Raw genomic sequence first — 25,010 nt, 5'->3', positions numbered from 1 at the left:
GGCATTATTCAACAACTACTTAGTGTTGTAGAGCAATGAACTGCTGTGGAGTTTATGCAAATCTCTGAGTGGCAGAGGAGTTAAAGGGCTGGATTCTCCGTTTCAGCAGCTAAGTGCCAGCGCCAGCAGATCATGTGTGGTCTTTTACAACCGGAAAATCGGCGTGCACCCCTCACCGATTCCGGGACCGGCGAGGGGCTAGGACCAGCGGTGACTGAAATTCCCCTCCCCGTGCCGAAAACGGTAGGAAAATGGCTGAGTCCCAGTCCGTGCCTACGCACGGCTGATCGGCTGATGACCTGCAGCGGTCGTGCAACCCCCCTCCCCGGCCTGGATCCCGGCCGAGTGTGGCGGTGCTGGACACAGACCGCAGGCACGTCCCATCGGGGGCAGAGCATTGTGGGTGGGTTGGCCGATGAGGCGCCAACAGCATTGCAACTGCGTGTAGCGCGCGTCACAATGATGCCATTTTGGAGAGGGCAAAGCATGATGGACCGGCGCCGGCCCTGTTTTTGGTGTCAGAGACCATTCTCCGCCCGATCCCCGCCCATGATTTTGCCGTCGGGCTACGGAGACTCCCGCCCAAAGTCTTTCATTCGGGCTGAAAACTTGAAAGCACTATTTCCTGCAGATGGTTTACTGTAATATCTCTCTCACATGCACGCACGCACCATGCCCCAATATATACCCACACCACACAAACTCCCCCACACAGGTATATGCACCCCTCCCACACTCACAGACCCCAAACACATGCACACACACTACATACATCCGGACTACCCCACTCACCGCTCCATACACACGTCCCATGCCCCAATATATAGCCACACCACACAAACGCCGCCACACTTACATGTGCGCCCCCTCACGATTTCGGCTGCCAAACAAACGCACAGTCACTGTGCTCCAATTGTGTAATCAAAGCTTCAAAGCTTTCTTGGATATTGCAATTGGTTTGATATTTTTACAAGACTGATACTCAAAATGATATATTGTCAGCAGAGACGATTGAGAGGAATCAGCCCAGATTTTGCTAGGATTAACAGGGAGGCTATCTATGCTCAGTGTTGTTGAGGAATAAATCAGACAGTAATTTCCAGTATCCGAGCATAGTGCAATTAAACACAGAAATCAGGAGGTTGCTGTCCAGGTTGTTCTGCCCCTCCACCAGCTTTTCATGGGCAGAGAGACTCTGCGATCACAAGCAATGGCGTGAAATTATGGCCCTTACCCACTCGGTACTTTATAATTACACAGGGGAAATTTAGAGTTTGTTCATTCGAGTGCAAGGGAATTTTTAACCATATGATAAGTTTAAATTCCTCACATTCATTTATCTTTTAATTATCGGCAATTTAGAGGATTGGAAAATCGCTGTTGTAACCCCCCCTGTTCAAGAAGGGAACAAGGAAAAAGATGGAAAATTATAGGCCAATTAGCCTAACCTCGGTTGTTGGCAAGATTCTAGAATCCATTGTTAAGGATGACATTTCTAAATTCTTGGAAGTACAGGGTCGGATTAGGAGAAGCCAGCATGGATTTAGTAAGGGGAGGTCGTGCCTGACAAACCTGTTAGAGTTCTTTGAAGAGATAACAAATAGGTTAGACCAAGGAGAGCCAATGGATGTTATCTATCTTGACTTCCAAAAGGCCTTTGATAAGGTGCCTCACGGGAGACTGCTGAGTAAAATAAGGGCCCATAGTATTCGAGGCAAGGTACTAACATGGATTAATGATTGGCTGTCAGGCAGAAGGCAGAGAGTTGGGATAAAAGGTTCTTTTTCGGAATGGCAACCGGTGACGAGTGGTGTCCCGCAGGGTTCAGTGTTGGGGCCACAGCTGTTCTCTTTATATATTAACAATCTAGATGACGGGACTGGGGGCATTCCGGCTCAGTTTGCCGATGATACAAAGATAGGTGGAGGGGCAGGTAGTATGGAGGAGGTGGGGAGGCTGCAGAAAGATTTAGACAGTTTAGGAGAGTGGTCCAAGAAATGGCTGATGAAATTCAACGTGGGCAAGTGCAAGGTCTTGCACTTTGGAAAAAAGAATAGAGGCATGGACTATTTTCTAAACGGTGACAAAATTCATAATGCTGAAGTGCAAAGGGACTTGGGAGTCCTAGCCCAGGATTCTCTAAAGGTAAACTTGCAGGTTGAGTCCGTAATTAAGAAAGCAAATGCAATGTTGTCATTTATCTCAAGAGGCTTGGAATATAAAAGCAGGGATGTACTTCTGAAGCTTTATAAAGCATTAATTTGGCCCCATTTAGAATACTGTGAGCAATTTTGGGCCCCACACCTCAGGAAGGACATACTGGCACTGGAGCGGGTCCAGCGGAGATTCACACGGATGATCCCAGGAATGGTAGGCCTAACATACGATGAACGTCTGAGGATCCTGGGATTATATTCATTGGAGTTTAGGAGGTTGAGGGGAGATCTAATAAAAACTTACAAGATAATGAATGGCTTAGATAGGGTGGATGTAGGGAAGTTGTTTCCATTAGCAGGGGAGACTAGGACCCGGGGGCACAGCCTTAGAATAAAAGGAAGTCACTTTAGAACAGAGATGAGGAGAAATTTCTTCAGCCAGAGTGGTGGGTCTGTGGAATTCATTGCCACAGAGGGCGGCGGAGGCCGGGACGTTGAGTGTCTTTAAGACAGAAGTTGATAAATTCTTGATTTCTCGAGGAATTAAGGGCTATGGAGAGAGAGCAGGTAAATGGATTTGAAATCAGCCATGATTGAATGGTGGAGTGGACTCGATGGGCTGAATGGCCTTACTTCCGCTCCTATGTCTTATGTTCTTATACATGAGGTTAATTGCTTTTCCAGCAATGCTTGTGTGCCAAGAAGAGCAGGAATGCTTCCCTCCAGCTGATTGCATCCCAGCAAAGATATCACTGACCTCTTCCTCCCCTGTTTTTAAGAAACCCCGAGAAGAACTCTAACCCTGGTTGGAACTCCAACCCCAATAAGGAATGGAGCCTGCCTGGCTCTGTAATGATTCTTCCATCTGATCGGCTGATGAGAGGCACCATTATATGCCTTGTTCAAATAGGTACGGGATCCCTGTAGAGGGTGCTGCGTTGCTATGACTGCTAACCACAAATCACAGTGGAGAGGCCCCCACAGATTTCAGAAGCTGGGAAACCTGCAATGACAGACAGCGCTGCTCATTTACTGGCAATCGTAAATTCCAAGCCCTTGTTTGTCAAGTACTGATCTGAGACAGTTGGTAACTCAATCACTGTTTCCCCTTTGTGGTATAGACCCTCGTTAAGCCAACTTGACCATGTTTACCACTTATCAACCATTCTGTTTAACAGCATTGACAGCTTACGTGAATCTGCCGGGAGACCTTTTAGAAATTGGCAAAGTTACATTTCCTTATTATAACAAGGAAACAATAAGGACTGTTTTGCGCTTTGTGATTGAGATCAATTGTTTTGTACACCTGTTTTTGTTGCTCGGAAATGTATGTTTATAAGCTTGAACATCTTGAAAATGCATATCTTACAAAGCACTGCAACTGAATCCCGGGAATTATGATCTTCAGTTGTTGACACTTGCTCAGTTTTTCCGACGAATTCATCGGTGTACCCAAGGCATTTTTTGTTTTGGCAATAGAATCTGATAAATGAACAGATAGGGCTAGATTCTTCCGCCCCACCACCGCAAGATCATCACGGGACACGAACCATGCGGTCCATTGACCTTGGGCGGGAATTTCCAGTCGCTGGGCAGGCGCGGCCGGAGAACCCTGCCCATATTTTGGAATATTTGCCAGAATTTGGTCATCCTCATTGTTTTCCATGATTAGACGTTTTAAGGTGTTGTTGGTGAAAAAGGAACTGAAATGCCGCTGACTAGATTTTGTCATCGTATTTTGCCAACTTCCTGATGTCATCCTAACCCTGACTACGAATGACAATTAAGGGCTTGTTAATGGGTGTTGACTGGACATCAGTGTGCTTCGGTAAATTCTATTCCACTGCCTGTTGCTTCAGACTTGCATTGGAGTTATTTTATCTTAACTGAAGAATGTAAGAAATTGGAAGTGTAGTCGGCCTTCAGCCCTTGCTGTGCCATTTGGTCCGATCATTGCTGATCTAGTACCTCAACTCCACTTCACCACGCTTTCCCATATCCCTTAATCCTATTAAGGCGACCCCTGCCTTGAATATACCCGACGACTATCCCCTGGAATAGATAACTGCAAAGATCCATAAGCCTTTGAGCAAAGAAATTTCTCCTCATCTTAATCCTAAATGGCGCAGTGGTTAGCACTGCTGCCTCACGGCGCCGAGGTCCCAGGTTCGATCCCGGCTCTGGGTCACTGCCCGTGTGAAGTTTGCACGTTCTCCCCGTGTTTGCGTGGGTTACTCCCCCACAACCCAAAGATGTGCAGGGTAAGTGGATTGGGCGTGCTAAATTGCCCCTTATTTGAAAAAAATGAATTGGGTACTCTACATTTATTAAAAACTAATCTTAGTCCTAAATATCCTAAATGCCTAATCCTGAAACTGTGACTTCTTGTTCTAAATTCTGCAGCCATGGGAAACATCCTCCCAGTATCTCCTGATCAAGCCCTTGAAGAATTGTGTATGTTTCATTGGGATCACCTCTCATTTTTATAAATTCTAGGGAAGATGGTTTGAATTTACTCCATCTCCCCTTGAAGGACAATCCCCTCATCAGGCTAGTGAACTTCACGATCAAGACATTGATGGCTGTTGAGGCTGCAATATTTGCTCATAACTCAGTCCTCTTAATCTCAGGATTCTTCTCCACTTGCCATCTTTTAAATCTTAAAATGTCTCCCATGCGGCGTAGTGACCAGAGATGGACACAGTGCTTGAGCTGTGGCCTGACCAGAGGACTGTACAGTATTAGCATGGCATTCACTATTTAGAATCCACCTGTGGGATGTTGCATGTTTCTTCTTTATGCTGTTCTGCGGTCAGATTACCTTTTACCACTGCCAAATGACCATAGAACATAGAACAGTACAGCACAGCCCTTCGGCCCACGATGTTGTGCCGGCCATTTATCCGAATCTAAGATCAACCTAACCTACACCCCTTCAATTTACTGCTGTTCATGTACCTGTCCAAGAGTTGCTTCTGTCCAAGAGTCGCTTAAATGTCCCTAATGACTCTGACTCCACCACCTCTGCTGGCAGTACATTCCACGCACCCACCACTCTCTGTGTAAAGAACCTACCTCTGACATCTCCCCTACACCTTCCTCCAATCACCTTAAAATTATGTCCCCTCGTGACAGCCATTTCCGTCCTGGGGAAAAGTCTCTGGCTATCCACTCCATCCATGCCTCTCATCACCTTGTACACGTCTATCAAGTCACCTCTCTTCCTTCTTCGCTCCAGTGAGAAAAGCCCTAGCTCCCTCAAACTTTCTTCATAAGACATGTCCTCCAGTCCAGGCAGCATCCTGGTAAATCTCGCCTGCACCCCCTCCAAAGCATCCACATCCTTCCTGTAATGAGGCGACCAGAACTGGATACAATATTCCAAATGTGGTCTAACCACGGTTTTCTAAAGCTGCAGCAAAACCTTGCGGCTCTTAAACTCAATCCCCCTGTTAATGGTGTAAATGTAAAGCGAGCTGCATACATACTTCTAAATTGTGAGGCATGCAAAGGTAAAATTAGCCAATTGAAGAAATATGTAAATTGCAAAGTGGGCGGAGCTGTTAAGTGCATTAAGGACATACATTTGGAAGCAATGTTAAAATGTCATCTCGTGTCATTTTCACTTGAGATCGGAGGCAGCGTTTGTGACATTACAGCCCAATCGTTTGAGGCTGGAGAGTGCACTCTTTACGGGACCAACTGAACTATAAATAACACAAGTTTTTTTCTGGTGGGGTGACAGAAGAATATAATGCTGCAGTGGCGAATCACTATAAATTGGAGCATTAAAATTTTACGAGATTTAAGAGTGTATCTTAGGAGATGTTTATTGAGCAATAACACTGCTAGCACTTTTTTTCCAACTCTACCTTTTGTGTAAGTTATCTCCTTAAATCCACCAATGATGCACATCCAACAAAGGTACACATTGCATCCAACAATGATGTCTATTATTGTCTAATGCACCGGACTTGTTCCCAGGGCTCTAGTATGAGCATTCTTGAGCTGACCATTAAGAAGTCTGTGATAAAATATACTTGGTGCTCCGATAATTCCCTTTTTATGTTTGTACTCATCACAGTGAAGGATGTTGATGTTGGAAAAGGGTGATTTTGCCCCAGTAATAGCACTCAACATCCCTGCTGTGATAACTTTTAGTAAGAAAGTAGTGGTCCTCTCTTTTTTTTTTAGGTTTCTGCAACCCTTGCTAAGGACTTTTAATGAGGAAATCATGTACCATTGCAATCAAATGGATGCATGCCATTTAGGTACAGAACAAATCAATGGTTACTGAACTTAACAAAAGAGAAGATTATGGCCTAGATTTAATGAGAGTGAAACTGTCTGTTAAATGTCATTACCTCTGTAGCTTTGGGAGCCCACACGTGCACGGAATAACATGAAATCCGTAAGTTGCTGTCCAGAAGGTGTGCTGTATCCTGAAGGATAGGAACGTTTTATAAATCTATTTTGTTAGTCAGAAATGGGACCTGCTGGGTGTTCTGTTGCAAGATGAGAAAGGAAAAGGAATTTGGATTTTATTTTGCAAGAATACAATGTAACAACTATTAGATTCTACCTGAAATCAAGTTTTGATTTAGTGTGAAATTTCCCTGGGCAGATGTTCACAGGGAGCGCACACTGTAGCAGAGATAGAGCTATGACATGATAATCCCTATTCCTGAACTGTACTGCCTGAATTGCAAATGGAGCCTCTCAAAATCTCCCACTTACCATACACCATGACATAAGCTCCTGAAATGAGAGGAGGCTTGTGAGCTCATTGTGGTCTACCACAACACTATAGGCATTTTTGTTGTGGAGTTTGCATAGCCGATAGACCTAATTGCGGAGCAGACTCGATGGACCAAGTGGCCTAATTCTGCTCCTATGTCTTATGGTCTAATCAGTCTGTTAGCCTAAAACAGTGATCTTCTCCCCCCCACCGCCCAGTGATGGCAATGTACAATGGGAAGAAAGTAAGCAAGAGCTGTCTGTGAAAATGCCTCGTTTTTATATTTCCAATGTTCTTAACCCTGGTAGGTACTCTTGATCGACATGAGACTGGTGATGTAGCAAAGGCGATCATTGGTTCATGTGACGACGCATCATCTACATTCATGAATGTTATGGATTCTGTATCTCTGGGAGTTAGACCTTTTGATCCAGTCAAGAAGAAGAACACCAACTACAAACAATCTGGCTCTTTCAAATTCAGCACCTCTCCACCTGCATTCCAAACCACAGAAAACTCCAAGGCTTCAGAGAAGGTAACTGAAATCATTTAAATAGAGGTAACTCATTCTCTTATGTTTCTATAATGAAGGTGTTATTGAGTTTGCATTTGAAGGGTAATGCCTAGCGCTAATGCCAGGATGTTGAATGTGTCTTTGGCGATTTTAGGGTGAATGAATAGAATGAATGGATTTAGTAAACACCCCTACATGGGGCTGGTTTAGCACAGTGGGCTAAACAGCTGGCTTGTAATGTAGAACAAGGCCAGCAGCGCGGGTTCAATTCCCATACCGGCCTCCCCGAACAGTCGCCGGAATGTGGCGACTAGGGTCTTTTCACAGTAACTTCATTTGAAGCCTACTTGTGACAATAAGCGATTATTATTATAACAGAGCTCGCCAGCAAGGTTGTTTACTTATAAGAAGAAAGTCTGTAGTTAGAAAGAGATAACAGCCCTGGGTTTGGGTGAAAGTTTAATAATAGATTTATGGAGACAAAATCGGAATTTTCCACAGTTTTCTGTGTACTGACTGACGATACAAACTGTGGGGATCTGTGACTTAGAGCGGAGAGCTGTATGAGAGCGGAGAGCTGTATGAGAGCGGAGAGCTGTATTAGAGCTGTGTTAGAGGCGAGTACTACTTCACTGGTTTATCTGGGATAGTTCCCTACATGCTTGAATCATGAATAACAAATTTTAAAAAGTATTTTATTCCAGAATAATACAAAAGGTAACAAAATTTAAACATTTTGGGGATGTCATGTGAGAGTACCTTTAAGAAATGGGTGTTTATTACTGCAGTGATGCCAGAGAGTGGGTGGAGCTGAGCGGTCTGTCAGCTTTTTACTTTCGTTTTAGGCTGTTTGCTGCAGGCTGTGTTTTAGTTTCGTTTTCAGCGCTGGATAGCTGTAGTCACAGCCAGAAGGTGTATTAGAGTCTCTCTGTCTGTAATCTAAAGACTGTAAATCGATCCTGGTGATTTAAAACTAAGAACAGTAGTGACTTTAACCTGATGTGCTTCTGGTAAAAGGTGTTTTAAGTCTTATGGATGTTAAAAGGAAAGCTTAAAGGATTACTTAGTGTTGTATTCTTTGGGGGTTGTATTTGAATTAATGGTTGCCAAGATGTTCACTGTATGTTTTAAAAAGGTTAACTTGAGTTCATAGAATAAACATTGTTTTGCTTTAAAAAATACTTTTACATTTCTGCTGTACCACACCTGTAGAGTGGGCCGTGTGCTCCCCATACCACAGTCTATTAAAAGTTGTGGGTCAGGTGAACTCCATGATACACTTTGGGGTTCTCTAAACCCTGGCCCATAACAGGGAACAAACTCCCCAACACACAACAATCCAGTTTGCACAAGTTTTTCCCTTTTTCACCACTCTCCCCTTCCCCGTGACAAACAGCTCCTCAAGCAAGGTCACTAACATTCCCCACCTTGCCTCAAAGACCACCGCTGAACCCCTTCATTCGTACTTGATCTTTTCCAGCCAAAGAAAGTCAGAAAAGTCCCCCAACCAAGCCGCCATCCCCGGTGGCGTTGCTGGCCGCCACTCCAACAGAATTCTTTGCCCAGCAGTCAGAGAAACAAAGGCCACAATATCGGTGTGTTCCCCCCCCCCCCCCACAATCAGCTTCTCCGATATCCCCCAAATATCGCCACCAAAGGGTCCGTCTCAACACCCCCCCCCCCGCTATCCTTCTCCAGCCCAAAACCTCTCCAACTTTCGCACCTCCAGAACATATGAGCGTGATTCACTGGTCTCCGCCCACACTTCTCACCCTCGTCTGTGTCTCCCTGGAAGAACCCACTCATTCCTGCCCGTGTCATATGTACCCTGTGTACCACCTTGAACTGTATCAGGCTCATCCTTGCGCAAGAGGAGGCCGCCACACTCCATACTCCCCAGTTTATCTCCTCTCCCAGCTCTCCCTCCCACTCCTCCTTCATCTTCACCACCTGCTCACCTCCCTGCTCTCCCAGCCACCCGTATATGTCTCCGATCCTGCCCTCCCCTTCCACATCCAGAAGCAGCAGTCGCTGCAACAGGGTGAACCTTGGGAACCTCGGGAACTCCTTCCAAACCTGCCGCACAAAGTGCCATATCTGCAGGTACCTAAACTCACTTCCTCTCAGGAGCTCTACCCTCTCCTTCAGTTTCTCTATACTGGCAAACCCTTCTTCCAGGTACAGATCCCTCACCTTAACCAGCCCCACTTCTATACATGCTATCTATCCCATAAGTCCATAAGACATAGGAGCAGAATTAGGCCACTTGGCCCATCGAGTCTGCTCCGCCATTCAATTATGGCTGATATTTTCTAATCCCCATTCTGCTGCCTTCTCCCCATAACTCCTAATCCCCTTATTAATCAGGAACCTATCTATCTCTGTCTTAAAGACACTCAATGAATTGGCCTCCACAGCCTTCTGCGGCAAAGAGTTCCACAAATTCACCACCCTCTGGCTGAAGAAATTCCTCCTCATCTCTGTTTTAAAGGATCATCCCTTTCGTCTGAGATGGTGTCCTCTGGTTCTAGTTTTTCCTACAAGTGGAAACATCCTCTCCACGTCCACTCTTTCCAGGCAGCATCTTGTAAGTTTCAATAAAATCCCCTCTCTTCCTTCTAAACTCCAACGAGTACAGGCCCAGAGTCCTCAAACGTTCCTCATATCACAAGTTCTTCATTCCAGGGGTCATTCTTGTGAACCTCCTCTGGACCCTTTCCAAGGCCAGCACATCCTTCCTTAGATATGGGGCCCAAAACTGCTCAAGATACTCCAAATGGGGTCTGACCAGAGCCTTATACAGCCCAAGAAGTACACCCCTGGTCTTGTATTCTAGCCCTCTTGACATGAATACTAACATTGCATTTGCCTTCTTAACTGCCGACTGAACCTGCACATTAACCTTAAGAGAATCGTGAACAAGGACCCCCAAGTCCCTTTGTGCTTCTGCTTTCCAGAAGCATTTCCCCATTTAGAAAATAGTCTATGCCTAAATTCCTCCTTCCAAAATGCATAACCTCACACTTTTCCACATTGTATTTCATTTGCCACTTCATTGCCCACTCTCCTAGCTTGTCCAAGTCCTTCTGCAGCCCCCTTGCTTCCTCAGTACTACCTGTCCCTCTACAGATCTTTGTATTATCTGCAAACTTCAGTACCTTCTTCCAGATCATTAATGGATCTTGTAAAAAGTTGTGGTCCCAGCACAGCTGAGGCACAACCTCACAACTGAGGCACACCACTAGTTATTGGCTGCCATCCTGAAAAAGACCCCTTTATCCCCACTCTCTGCCTTCTGCCAGTCAGCCAATCCTCTATCCCTGCCAGGATCATACTCTGAACACCATGAGCTCTTAACTTATTTAACTTATTTATCCCCCCCCCCGGCTCAAAGCCGTGGTTTTCGCACAATGGCGTTAACACCGACGTCCCCCTAACCTAAAGTGCCTTTTCAGCTGGTCCCAGACCTTTACCGTGGACTGCACCATCGGGCTCTCCGAGTATTTCCTTGGCGCCATTGGCAATGCAGGGGGTCACCATAACCCTCAAGCTGGACCCCCTACAGGATCCTTCCTCCTTCCTAACCCATTCTGCCCCTTCTCCTTCCCAGCACCGCTTCACCTTCTCCACGTTCGCCACCCAGTAATAATGTAGCAAGTTCGGCAACGCCAACCCTCCCTTCTGCCTCTGTCACAGGGTCTTCTTAACCCTTGGCACCTTCCCTGCTCATACAAAGTCTGAAATAATCATATCCAGTTTGCGAAAGAAGGCCTTCAGTACAAAGATCGGGAGTGTCTGGAATATGAACAGGAACCTCGGCAGAATATTCATCTTCACCACTTAGACCCTCCCTGCCAGAGTCAAGTGCAGCCTGTCCCACCTCTTCAGATCCTCCCTAACCTCCTCCACCAGTTTTGTTAAATTTCATTTGTGTAGCCTCGCCCATTCCCTCACTAGCTGAGTCCCCAGGTATCTAAACCTATCTCTGGCCACCTTAAATGGCTTCCCCAGTTGCAGAGTGGGGAGCCAAGTCCTAGGTTTTGGAGCTTTGATATGAGCTTGGCTGGGATTATGGTGTTGAAGGCGGAGCTGTAGTCAATAAATAGGAGTCTGATGTAGGAGTCCTTGTTTTCGAGATGCTCTCGGGATGAGTTTAGGGCCAGGGAGATGGCGTCTGATGTGGACCGGTTGCAGCGGTATGCGAATTGCACTGGATCAAGGTGGGATGGGGACAGCAGTTCCCTTACAAACTTTTCATTCCTACAACTCTTTGTCGACCCAACAGAAAAAAGAAGAAAAACCCCTCCAAATTGGAGGAAATGAAAGACCCCTCCCTCCAATCCCTACTCTAACCCTATTACTTCAAAGTGCAAGTACCTCCGTCGCCCAGAATTGTTCAGTTCAGTTCTTCCCCAGTTTATGCTCCTTGACAAAGCCATTGGCCACTTCTGGGGTCTCAAAATAGTATTCCCGGCCATCACTTATAGTTTCGCCGGGTAGAGCAACCCTTGGCCCTGTTGAGAACCGCATGTCATTTTGCCAGCTCTGCTCCAATGTCCTGGTATATTTGGACTTTGTTCTCCTCCCATTCGCAGTTGCGCTTCTACCTGGCCCATTGCAGAATCTTCTCTTTCTCCAAGAACATGTGGAGTCTCACGATCACCACCCGCGGCGGCTCCCCTGCTCTAGGCTTCTGCCTCAGAGACCTTTGCGTTCTGTCCACCACTTGTCCAGCACCCCCTCCACCACCAGCCCCGCCAGCATCCTCAGAACGTACCTCACGGCACTCTCACCTTGCCCTCCTTCAGGCAGGTCAACTATTCGTTGATTCTGCCATCTCGACCTATTTTCCTGCTCCTCCACCGTTGGTCTCAATGTCTTGCAAAGATCTCCTAAGAGCCCCACCTCTGCCTCCAATGCCACCACCTGATCGCTGTGGTCTGACATCACCCTCTCAATCTCTCGGATCTGCGACCACTGTGCCTCCACGCATTTCTCCACCCTCTTCATCGAGCCTTTCATGGGTGCCACAGCCCCTTCGATGGCCTTCAAACGATCCTCCTGCATTTCCTTCCTCTGCTGACGGAACTCTTCCTTGATGAAGGCCATCAACTGTCCCATCTGGGGCTTGACGACTTGCCCAAACCCTTCCCCCTCTGCCATCTTTCCACTAGCTGCTGCACCACAGGTCCCTTCCAATTCCTTGGCCAAGTCCTTTACCACCTTTAAAAAAAATAAATTTAGAGTACCCAATTCATTTTTTCCAATTAAGGGGCAATTTAGTGTGGCCAATCCACCTACCCTGCACATCTTTGGATTGTGGGGGCGAAACCCACGCAAGCATGGGGAGAATGTGCAAACTCCACACGGACAGTGATCCAGAGCCGGGATCGAACCTGGGACCTCGGTGCCGTGAGCCATCAGGACTAACCCACTGCGCCACCGTGCTGCCCCTTCCTTTACCACCTTCTGCCGGGTTTGATAACCAGCAGACATACTCCTGGGGGAACCTCTCCTCTGACCTTCAGTTCCACTTTTCTGACAAAGTTACACCCATTTTCAGGTAAAAAGAGCTATTTTCTATGCCTTCAAGCAGGAGCCAACCTGTGTGCGACCATTCACACCATGGCCACCACCGGAAGTCCCTTGAATCATGAATCAATGATTGTAACCTGTCCCCGGGTCTTTGGTTAGTTCAAAGAAGTCCACCACAGCCCCAAAAAGACTTGACATCAGGTTTGCATCACCTTCAATTAAAGCAAAATATTAATGTTTTACAGCCCCTCCCCACCAATAATATGTGTTTCATTTGACTTGCTTTCAGGAAGTTCCCTTACGTGTTATCTACAGAGGTAAAGACTTGCTAAGATAATTGAATATGACTAGTTTTCTATGGCTCCAAAAGGTAGGTGGGGTTAAGCAATGTAGGGTGCTCCCCTGCTAACCTGGCATGTTCCCTCATGCTACCACCTCCAATGCGCAATTGTAGCTGTATATATAGTGTGGAGATTTATCAGAGGCCAGTTATAACCACTTGTAAATTTCAGGTTGTGCACAGAAACGGGACTCTTTTTACAGGTGTAAAACAATTAAAGATAAAATGTATCACTTGGTGTGTGATAGATATGCCTGAGGTGCAGCATTAACAAGTTTACATGTCCCAAGGCACTGCTCATATTGAATTAGAGAATATGCTAGTTTATAAGTACGACCCCTTTTAAGATTAGAAGGTGCAATGCATCTGTGTTATTGAATTCCTATGATTGCCGTTGGTAGATGTTCAGATCTATTAGAGGTCCTGCTTTGTTTTTAATAAGGGGTATAAGCTCAGTTTGAGACTACAAACGGTCTGAATTCTGTTGCTGGGAACGTTTCATTGACCCGGATCTTTCAGTAAGAATAATGATGAGGCTAACAGCACTAGCTGTTTTGAGGAGTAAATCATGCAGCAACTTCCGGCACCTGCACATGTGTTGGTAAACACAGAATTCAGAAAGTTGCTGTCTGTGTTGCATTATTCCCCCACAAGCTTCATTCTAACCGATCTCTTCAGGAGACTCTGCATTTGTATATATGAAGGGCCTGAAATTGCAGAGCTTGGCCACTAGGTAGCCATTGAACATGCCTAAAAACATTTGGACTTGCCCATTCAAATGTAAATTATATTTTTAAACTCACAATTAGTGTTAATTATGGACTCTAGCACTGAAAATTTACTTTTACAAGTGTGGATCCTCATCCCTTAATATTTTAGTTATTGTTGGACAATTTAAAAAATGAAACAAATAGAATTATTATTTCAAACTTTCTTTCCGTCTCTTTCACTTCTCTTTCTCTTAATCCCATCTTTTTTTTACTCTCTTTATTTTTCTTTCTATATCTGACTTGGCATTGGATCAAATATTTTGACTCACGCTTTCTGTTTAGATTCTGCATTACTCAGTAAGGGTTCTTCAATCGGATTGGCTTTGGTGGATCACTGTTGCTTGCCTTTTCAGACAGGCCTTTGTTTCACTGTAGCGTGTGAAGCACTATTCCATTCTCCAAAAACCACAAGTCACAGTGGAAGAGCCCACAAAGTCTGGGGGCAAATGTAAATGGAATATATGCTGAACCCCAAAGGTTTGCCACTTACTGTGGGCTGCAAGGTAACACAGTGGTTCGCACTGTAGCTTCACAGCGCCAGGATCCCGGGTTCGATTCATGGCTTGGGTCACTGTCTGTGCGGAGGCTGCACATTATCCCCGGGTCTGCGTAGGTTTCTTCCGGGTGCTCCGGTTTCCTCCCACAAGTCCCGAAAGAAGGCTTGTTAGGTGAATTGGACATTCTGAATTCTCCCTCTGTGTACCGGCACCGGATTGTGGCGACTAGGGGCTTTTACAGTAACTTCATTGCAGTGTTAATGTAAGCCTACTTGTGACACTAATGAAAATTATTATTATTATGACTGCCGAATTGTGACCAATTTATTTTCCTTCCCTTTTTAAATACTTTCAAGTAAGTGTGACTCAAAATTTATATAGTAAAATGTGACTCATGACAGTTTCATTTTTATATCTTATACAAACTTATATTCCATGGCACTGCTTATTGTAGATTAGTGGACATGTGGGCTGGAGCATGATCCCATTACATACTGCAGAAATATGTTTGTGTGAATTTTTAGAGCTGAAGAGTTTAATTGTAAAGAATTGTCGAAATAATTATTGGAGCAGTTACTGATTAGGTCATCTTTATCATCTTTAAGCAAGAATTTTGGGGTCAATCAGAGTTTAATTGCCACGTAGTTAGGAAATTTTGTGGATTGAAATTCTCAGTGATAGAAAGCATTTAGAATCATAGAATCTATGGCATGGAGACAGGCCCTTTGTCCCAAACTGGTCCACGCTAACCAAAAAGCCCATCTAAGCTAACCCCATTTGCCTGCATTTGGCTCATACCCCGCTAAACCTTTCCTGTCCATGTATCTGCCCAAATGCCTTTTAAATGTTGCCAATGTCCCTGCCTCGACCACTTACTCCGGCAGCTCATTCCACATACGTACCACCCTCTGTGTAAAAAAGTTGCTCCTCAGGTTCCCATTAATTCCTTCCCCTCTTAACTTAAATCTATGCCGTCTAGTTCTCGATTCCCCAACCCTGTGAAAAAGACTGAGTGCATTCACCCTATCCATGCCCCTCATGATCTTATACACCTCTATAAGATCACCCCTCAGTCTGCTAGGCGCCAAAGAAAAAAGTATTAGCCTGTCCAATCACTCCCTATACCTCAGTTCCTTGAGTCCTGGAAACATCATTGTAAATCTCTTCTACACTCGCTCCAGTTTAATAATATCTTTCCTACAGCAAGGCGACCAAAACTGAACACAATACTCCAGACGCAGCCTCACCAACGTCCTGTACAATTACATAGAACATAGAACGATGCAGCGCAGTACAGGCCCTTCGGCCCACGATGTTGCACCGAAACAAAAGCCATCTAACCTACACTACGCCATTATCATCCATATGTTTATCCAATAAACTTTTAAATGCCCTCAATGTTGGCGAGTTCACTACTGTTGCAGGTAGGGCATTCCACGGCCTCACCACTCTTTGCGTAAAGAACCTACCTCTGACCTCTGTCCTATATCTATTACCCCTCAGTTTAAAGCTATGTCCCCTCGTGCTAGCCATTTCCATCCGCGGGAGAAGGCTCTCACTGTCCACCCTATCTAACCCCCTGGTCATTTTGTATGCCTCTATTAAGTCTCCTCTTAACCTTCTTCTCTCTAACGAAAACATCCTCAAGTCCATCAGCCTTTCCTCATAAGATTTTCCCTCCATACCCGGCAACATCCTGGTAAATCTCCTCTGCACCCGCTCCAAAGCTTCCACGTCCTTCCTATAATGCGGTGACCAGAACTGTACGCAATACTCCAAATGCGGCCGTACCAGAGTTTTGTACAGCTGCAACATGACCTCATGACTCCGGAACTCAATCCCTCTACCAATAAAGGCCAACACTCCATAGGCCTTCTTCACAACCCTATCAACCTGGGTGGCAACTTTCAGGGATCTATGTACATGGACACCTAGATCCCTCTGCTCATCCACACTTCCAAGAACTTTACCATTAGCCAAATATTCCACATTCCTGTTATTCCTTCCAAAGTGAATCACCTCACACTTCTCTACATTAAACTCCATTTGCCACCTCTCAGCCCAGCTCTGCAACATTTGCCACCTCTCAGCCCAATTGCAACGTAACTTCCCAACTTCTATACTCAATGCCCTGACAGATGAAGGGGAGCATGCCAAAAGCCTTTTTCACTGCCCTATCTTCCAGTGACTCCACCTTTAGAGAACTGTGGACCTGAACTCCAAGGTCCCTCTGTTCCACGATACTCCCTAAGGTCCTATCATTCACCGTGAAAATCCTACCTTGATTTGACTTTCCAAAATGCAACACCTCACACTTATCTGTATTGAACTGCATTTGCCATTTCTTGACGCACTTCCCAGCTGATCAAGATCCTGCTGGAATGTTTGATAACCTTCCTCACTGTCTACAATACCACCTATTTTAGTGTCACCTGCAAACTTACTGATCATGCCTTGTAACATTCCCACCCAAATTGTTGATATAGATAACAAATAGTAATAGACCCAGCACTGACCCCTGAGGCACATCACTAGACACAGGCCTCCAGTCCGACAAGCATCCTTCCACCATTTCCCACTGTTTCCATCTGCCAATTGTATATCCAATTTGCCAGTTCTCTCTGGATTCCATGCCATCTAACCTTCCAGAGCAGCCTACCATGTGGAACTTTATCAAAGGCCTTACTGAAGTCCACATAGACTACGTCTGCTGTCCTGCCCTCATCAACCATCCTGGTCACTTCATCAAAGAACTCTTAACAAATTTGTAAGGCATGATCTCCCATGCACAAAACCGTGCTGACTACTCCTAATCAAACCCTGTCTTTCCAAATGCCTTATCCCTCAGAATTCTCTCTAGTAACTTACCCACCACAGATGTTAGGCTTACCGGTCTATAATTCTCAGGTATTTCTTTGCTGCCTTCTTAAATAAGGGCACAACATTTGCTACCCTCCAGTCTTCTGGTACCTCACCCGTGGCTAACGATGATGCAAATATCTCAGCCAGGGCTCCGGTAATTTCTTCTCTAGCTTCACGCAGTGTTTTTGGATGTACCTGGTCAGGGACAGGAAATTTGTCCACCTTCATACATTTTAATACATCCATCACCTCCTCTACTGTAATGTGAACAGTCCCCAATACATAAATACTAAGCTTCCCTGGTTCCCAAGACTTCATGTCTTGCTCCACGGTAAACACAGAGGAAAAATATTCATTGAGAACCTCGCCTATCTTCTGCGGTTCCACACATATGTGTCCACTTTGGTCCTTGAGGGGTCCTATTCTCTCTCTAGTTATTCTTTTTCCTTTAATATACTTAAAGAATCCCTTTGGATTCACCTTAATACTCTCGGCCAAAACTCCCTCATGCCCCCTTTTTGCCCTCCTAATTTCCTTCTTGAGTATACCTCTGTATCCCCTGTACACATCCAGGGAATCCCTTGATTCCAGCTGCTTGTACCTGAGCCATGCCTCCTTTTCCATGGCCAAAACCTCAATGTGTTTTGTCATCCAGAGTTCCCTACTCCTGCCAGTTTAGCACTTCAGGCTAACAGAAAGATACAGGGGGCGATTCTCCAAAATGGAGACCAAGTGTTCGCGCCGTCGTGAACGCCGTCGTGTTTCACAATGGTGCGAAACGGGCACGGGGACGACCGATTCTGGCCCCCATAGGGGTTCACGCCACTCCAGCCTCCCTTCCCGGCGCCAAATGGGTGCCGCGCCATCCCGCGCATGCGCAGTTGGGCCGCGCCAACCTGCGCAGGCATGGGGGACTTCTTCAGCGTGCTGGCCCCGACTCAACATGGCGTCGGGGTTCAGGGGCCGGCCGCGCAACAAAGTAGGCCCGGGGGGGAGAGGCCGGCCCGCCGATTGGTGGGCCCCGATCGCAGGCCAGACCCCATCGGAGGCCCCACCCCGGTGAAGGAGCGCTTTTCCCCACCCCACAGGCCGCCCTCCGACCCTTCGCGCAGAGTTCTTAACGGCAATGGCCAGGGGTGAATGGCGCCGGCGGGGCTCTTGCCGTATCCGCTCGGCCCATTCGGGCCGGAGAATCGGCGGCCACGCCGATTCCAGCGGCTGGCGCCGCATCAAACGCGCCAGCGCAAATTGTGCCGATTCTCCGCACCTCGGAGAATCGCACGCCGGCGTCGGGGCTTCGCGGCCCGGTGCGGGGCTCGGAAAATCGCGGCCATAGACCCTGAACTCAATATATATTTATAGAACGGAAATAGACCATTTGGCTCAACAGATCTATGCCTGTCTTTATGTTATACCTGAACATCCTCCCACACTTAGGACTGGATTTTATGTAGGCCATTAAAGCCCATCATGGTAGAGGTCCCACGTCAGTCTCCCAGCAATTGGAAAATCTCTTCTGGTTAAGTCATTGGGCAGGACAAACTGATATTGGATTCTCAGCCACTGCCGACATGATCACACTTACGCTCATTTATGAATCAATTGCCAGCCATCATCCCGGAGGATGTTGGCGGTGGGAGGAACTGCCAGCATCTGAGGGACCTCAATCTTGGGGACAAACCAACAGTGGCCAATTAACGGCGCTTGATTCTGTTGGACCTCCGCAACTGAACTGACAAGGGTTTCCTCGCCGATTCTCTGACCTGTGGGCGAGACCTCTTTCACTCCAACAACGCCCTGGTCTGCATCACCTACCCCCATGAGCAAACTCTTCCATTCTTCTTTTCTCCTTTGTGCATCTATTATTGTTTGTCTGATCTACTCCTTGTGGTAGTAAGTTGCACTTTCTAACTGCTCTCTAGGTAAAGAAACTTCTCCAGAATTCCCTGTTGGAGTTATCAATTTAGCAATTTACACTCGAAGCCCGGAAGTAGCAGAGATTTTAGGATGGTGCTACATCCATTATAAGCAGTTTGTATTAGATTACTAACTGATCTCCCGGAGGATATTGCTCATGGTATGTCAGATGATGTGCCGTTTGATAAAATAGGAGTTTTATACAATGAAAAACACATTATTTTGTTAGCTTTGCCAGTTCAAAGCTACAACGAGTAATAGTTAAGTAAATGCGAGTGTCAGATCAGAAAGTTTCATTGCCACCCGACACGGTGGCACAGTGGTGAGAATTGCTGCATCACAGCGCCAGTGACCCGGGTTCATTTCCAGCCCTAGGTGACTGTGTAGAGTTTGCACTTTCTCCCCGTGTCTGCATTAGTTTCCTCTGGGTGCTCCAGTTTCCTCCCACAGTCCAAAGATGTGCAGGTTAGGTGGATTAACCATGCTAAACTTTCCCCTTAGTGTCCAAAGATTTGCAGGTTGGATGGGGCTGAGGGGATAGGGCGGGCGAGTGGGTGTAGGTACAGTGCTCTTTCAGAGGGTCATCGCAGACGTTTAAAAATATATATTTTTATTAGGGTATTTGCAATGTTTATAATAATAACAATAACAGCGACATAAACACGACACAATAAACATTTCCACCCCTATCACAATCTTCACACACCACAACCATAAAACAACAGTCTGCCCCCCCTCCCTTTTTGAATTCTGCTTCTGCTGACATTTTAATTTTCCCCGAGGAAGTCGGCAAACGGCTGCCACGTCCGGGTGAACCCTAGCATTGACCCTCTTTTTTAAAAAAAATATTTTTTTTGTTCTACATTTTCACATTTTCCTTCGAACATTTACACCCCACCCACAAACAGTAAGTGGTAACAAATACAAAATCAATCCCCTTAACAATACCAATGATCCCATCCTCCCACCACCCCAAACAACGGCCCACCTGTCAATATATGCATCCAATAAACCAAACCCTCCCACGGTGGAAACAAAAAACAAAGGAGAAAAAGAAAAAGGAGTCCGGGACTGCCCATGGTCACCATTGACCTATAGAGTCCACTCCCCCTCCCCCCTACACTCAACGCCATCCAACCTCTGAAAGAGTACCGTACATGATACTCAAGTGTTGTACAGCCCCCCCCCCCCCCCCCCACCCCCCCACCCCCCCACCCCCCGCTCAAGTATCCAGCTCCTCCCGTCCACTGCCTCTTGTAAAACTCCTCCTCCCAACCTCGGTTTCTTCCCCCCAACTTTCCACCCCGACCACTCGGTCCCTGTTCTGCCAGGCTCCGATGGCCGCAGCCCCTCCCCCCCACCTCACTCCCGTTCACTGGCCGGCTTAAACCGGCCAGCGTGGAGGCCCCCGCCCGGGTCCCTTTCCCCCTTGCCCGGCCCTAGGAAAGCCCAGAGATCCCCTTTTAGCACACACACCCCGCAGTATCCACCTACACCCCAAAGAGCCCTCATTTCGAGTGAAAGTCCCATCCCTTCCCTTGTCCAAATATATACAACATTGGCTCCTTTAGCCCATACACCCGCATGCAGTGAAACAAAAAAGAAGAAAATACAGTCATGAGGTTACATCGGCACATGGCCATTCCTCAATTTGTCAGTTCTGCCACAGTCCTTCTGCCCCTCTGCCACCTCTGCCACCGTAAAACAGGCTACGGGAGAGGTGGAAAATCCCACCCATTCGACTCAAAACATTGGCTCGTGTTTTTGTTCCTCAGGTACTGCTAGACCTGCTGAGGCTTTTCTGTTATTTTATACGATATTAAGAGTTGAAGGCTATGCTATTTTATGCTTCCCAATGTATTTTATGTTAATACGGTCACAGATTTACGGTGATTGAAAAATATTATAAAGTATTCTGGGATCACTGCTGGTCCTTTCAGATTAACTTTTTACATGTTTAATAAGTTTTATACTAGAATGTTTTGCAACATTTTACAAATACGAAATGTCGCAGCTTCACTAAAAAGTGGATTAATTAAATTCCTGTTAACTTCAATGTTAAAGCATAGATGAGGCTTTATTTGAAGACAGGATATGAAAGATAATATACACAATTGTTACAATTTTCAGGTACTCACTAGATAATGCTTTTGCTCCACAATAAGAACCATGCCTGCAATCAGACCTTGGCTTAAAGCCATGACTCGACACATGTGGGCCCAGACTTTGCTGCCAAGATACAGGGGGCTGGATTCTCCGTATCAGCGGCTAAGTGCCAGCTCAAACGGAGAATTCACGGGCGTTGTACGATTCCAGGGCCGGTGAGGGGCCAGCAGCAGCGCCGGGTGAAACTCCCGGCTTCCGCACCGAAAACGGCCGGAGAATGGCCGGGTCCCTGGCCACGCATGCACAGGGCGACAACCTGCAGTGGCCATGCCATACAACCTGGCGCTGGCAGTGCGTGGACCCAATCTGAAATCCGTGACCCCACAGGCCACCCCCTTGCCACACCCAACCAGTACCCCCAGCCCTTGTGCAAGCCGCCCCCCCAACCAAGTGTGGCGGCGCTGGACACAGTCCGCAGCCGCCAGGCCGGGTTCCCGACCGTTGAGTCCACTCGTCAACCGCGCAGTCGTGAACACGGCCCATCGGGGGAGGACCTTCCGATGACGCGCCAACATCATTGCAATGGCGTGCGGCACGCAACGCGATCACACCACTTCAATGGAGGCTAAGCATGGCTGACCGGCGTCAAACCGGTGCCGGCCCCGATTTGGCTGTCGGAGCCCATTCTCTGTCCGATCGCCGATTACGATAGCTGAGTCGGGCAATGGAGAAGCCCGCCCAGGACGTTTAATGGTGCCAGTCTTTACTAATGTGTAAATCAGCCAGCAACCTATGGCCAGATGGAAATATCCTGAGAATTATGAATCACCACAGGTTGCTGAATGGCCTGCACTGCTCCGCCGTTAGCCTTGAGGAAATGGCAGTCCGCCCTCCACCTTCCTGTAAGCTTTGAGAAATTGCTGCATTAGCACATTAATTGCCCATCAAACATGCCATAGAAATGGAACTGAGACTTAACAGAGTATATCACTTTTCAGTGGGGAGATTTATGATCATGTCACGCTATTCAACCCCTCTGGCCCAAAAAGGGAACAATTTAAATTGTGGAGTCTCATTCCAACAGGTTGGAAATTATTGCTACAGATATTTAACATTTATTTTCCTTTCTGTATTTCTATCTTTACGTTATCCAATTTTTCTTTGTCTCTCTTTATTTCTCATTCTGCACTATTTTTTGTACTCTAATACAGGGTAATTCCTTCTCGCTGATTCATTTATTTGTTTTTCAATCCTTAACTCTCATTCTGTGGAAATGAATAACTCTCATTCTGTGGAAATGAACTGTTGATTCCATTGGTCACTGAGGTCCCAGATACCCTCTTCCTCCCGTCGCATTGTTATCAGATCATACTTCCAGAAACTTGCAGGCCAAAAATCTTTCAAACTGAAGAGTTCTATTAGATTGAAAAAAAATGCACATATATCTTCACGATTTAGGAAAGGTGAGAGAGACAAACCAAGGAATATGGACCATTTAACCTCACATTTGTTGTTGGGGAATTACTAGAGCCCGTAATTAAGGATGAGTGACTGAACACCTTGAAGATTTCCACCTCATCACAGACGTCCGGCAAGGATTTGTGAAGGGTAGGTCATGCCTGATGAATTTGATTGACTTTTTAATAATAATCTTTATTAGTGTCACAGGTAGGCTTACATTAAAAATGCAATGAAGTTACTGTGAAAATCCCCTAGTCGCCACACTCCGGCACCTGTTCGGGTACACGGAGGGAGAATTCAGAATGTCCAATTTACCTAACAAGCATGTCTTTCGGGACTTTTGGGAGGAAATCGGAGCACCCGGAGGAAACCCACGCAGACACGGGGAGAACGTGCAGATTCGGCACAGACAGTGACCCAAGACGGGAATCGAACCCGGGTTCCTGGCGCTGTGAAGCAGCAGTGCTAACCACGGTGCTACCGCTTTTGAAGAGGTGACTAAAGTAGTGGACGTGGGATTGTATTTTGGATGTTATTTACATGACAGCATTCATTGAAGTCCCAAATTAAAACGAATGGCCATAATTGAAGCTCATGAAATAAAAGCAAGTTATTACCCTGGTTGAGATTGGCAGTACAGCAAAAGACAACAGTCTTTAATTGGCAGGAAGTGACTCGCGGCATCCCACAGGAACTGTGGTGGGCCCTCAACTATTCATTGAATCAATTAACAACTTAGATGATGGGATAAGAGTCATGAATCCAAGTTTGCTGAAGAGAGCAAGATTAAGCGGCATTGTCATCCTTATAGATGGAATCAGCAAATTACAAAGATATATTAATAGATTAAGTGAATGGACAAAAGTGTGGATTTCAAAAAAGACAGCTGTGAGGTATCCATTTTGTACCTGAAAAGGTTAGGGCAGAGTAAATTCTAAATGGTGAAAAGTTCACAGCAGTGGAGATTCAAAGACACATAAGGGCCCAGATACATGAATCATGAAAATGTCCAGGTGCAAAAAACATTTCAAAGGCTAATGGAATGCTGGAACTTTTATCGAAGGGGTTAGAATGCAAAGGGTTGGAAGTCATTCAATGCCCTGGTTAGATCACACCTGGAGCATCATGTTCGGTTGAGGCCTCCATACCTTGGGAAGATTTATCGGCCTTGGACGGAATGCAGCACAGATTGACGAGACTGACACTTGGACCTGGATTTTGCAAAAATGCGGGAAGAGGCCGAAAGTTGTTAATCTCTCCCCTGAACATGGCACCTACCATTTTTGTGGGGTCGGAAATAGGGACAAGTTGAATTTCTAGCAGGCATGTTTTGCGGAGGCAGCTACATGTATACATTAGCAGCTGTCTCCAGTCACGTCTAATTCCGGTGACCCAGGTGTGTGAAAAGGACTTGTGCAGGTTGGTCCTGGTAGGAGCAGGTCTAAACTTTGTGGAGTCTTTTGAAAAAGTGGAGTGCCCATTTTGAAGGGGCCATTGGCTATGGTCCCAGAACACTTTGGAGGAGGTCAGGTGCCCCTTTGTATTTTTAACAGCTCGCCCAGTAGGAGAGGCATGACGGGAGTCTAAAACCTGCAGTCCAGACCTGGAGTGGCATCTGAGGGTCCTGGGATGGGACGCATGTATGCCATGGCAGCCAGCCTTTTGATGTCTTAATAAAGGGAGTTATTGTCAGGCGACCAGCCTTGGCAAAGTTATTACATTGGCGACGAGAAGTAAAATCAAGTTTCCTGAGCGGCCTTCAGAGTTGAGAATAAGCAGCTTCTCCCATAAAACAAGGTGTCTTTACAGCCTGCACAGCCCAGTAAATTTTAAAACCTTGTTGTGGCGTAACTGGTAGTCCAACTCATTGCTCTTATTCACCTCAACTATTGAGACTGGTAGACTGTCCAGAAAGTTGGACAAGACCGATTACTCTGCAGGGGGCTCCGATCTCTAAAGATCGGTAAGAGCGGTAAAAGGATTTAAAAGTTGCATTGACCTGGGGAGGGGCGGAAACGAGATTGCCGCCCGAATTGAGTATCTGAGTGATCTCACGGGAGGCCGCTTAATGTTTAAGAGGTGAGCCAGAAGCTGACCTGTCTTCTCTCCGTACT

General features: G+C 46.3%; 1 protein-coding gene across 2 annotated transcripts in view; it reads left to right on the top strand.

Annotated features, from left to right (window-relative positions):
* LOC140387499 (WD repeat-containing protein 72-like) overlaps positions 1-25,010 on the top strand; it is a 510,520-nt gene that overhangs the window by 208,337 nt on the left and 277,173 nt on the right. For both annotated transcript variants that reach the window (XM_072470674.1, XM_072470672.1), the window contains exon 15: positions 7,203-7,429. In XM_072470674.1, coding sequence (XP_072326775.1) covers positions 7,203-7,429 — 227 coding nt within the window. The remainder of the gene's footprint in view (positions 1-7,202; positions 7,430-25,010) is intronic.

The sequence above is a fragment of the Scyliorhinus torazame genome, chromosome 12 (genome assembly GCF_047496885.1).
Source record: "Scyliorhinus torazame isolate Kashiwa2021f chromosome 12, sScyTor2.1, whole genome shotgun sequence".
In the NCBI taxonomy this organism is placed as follows: Eukaryota; Metazoa; Chordata; class Chondrichthyes; order Carcharhiniformes; family Scyliorhinidae; genus Scyliorhinus; species Scyliorhinus torazame.
Note: the sequence above shows the minus strand (reverse complement) of the source record. Positions and strands in the feature narration are given on the sequence as shown.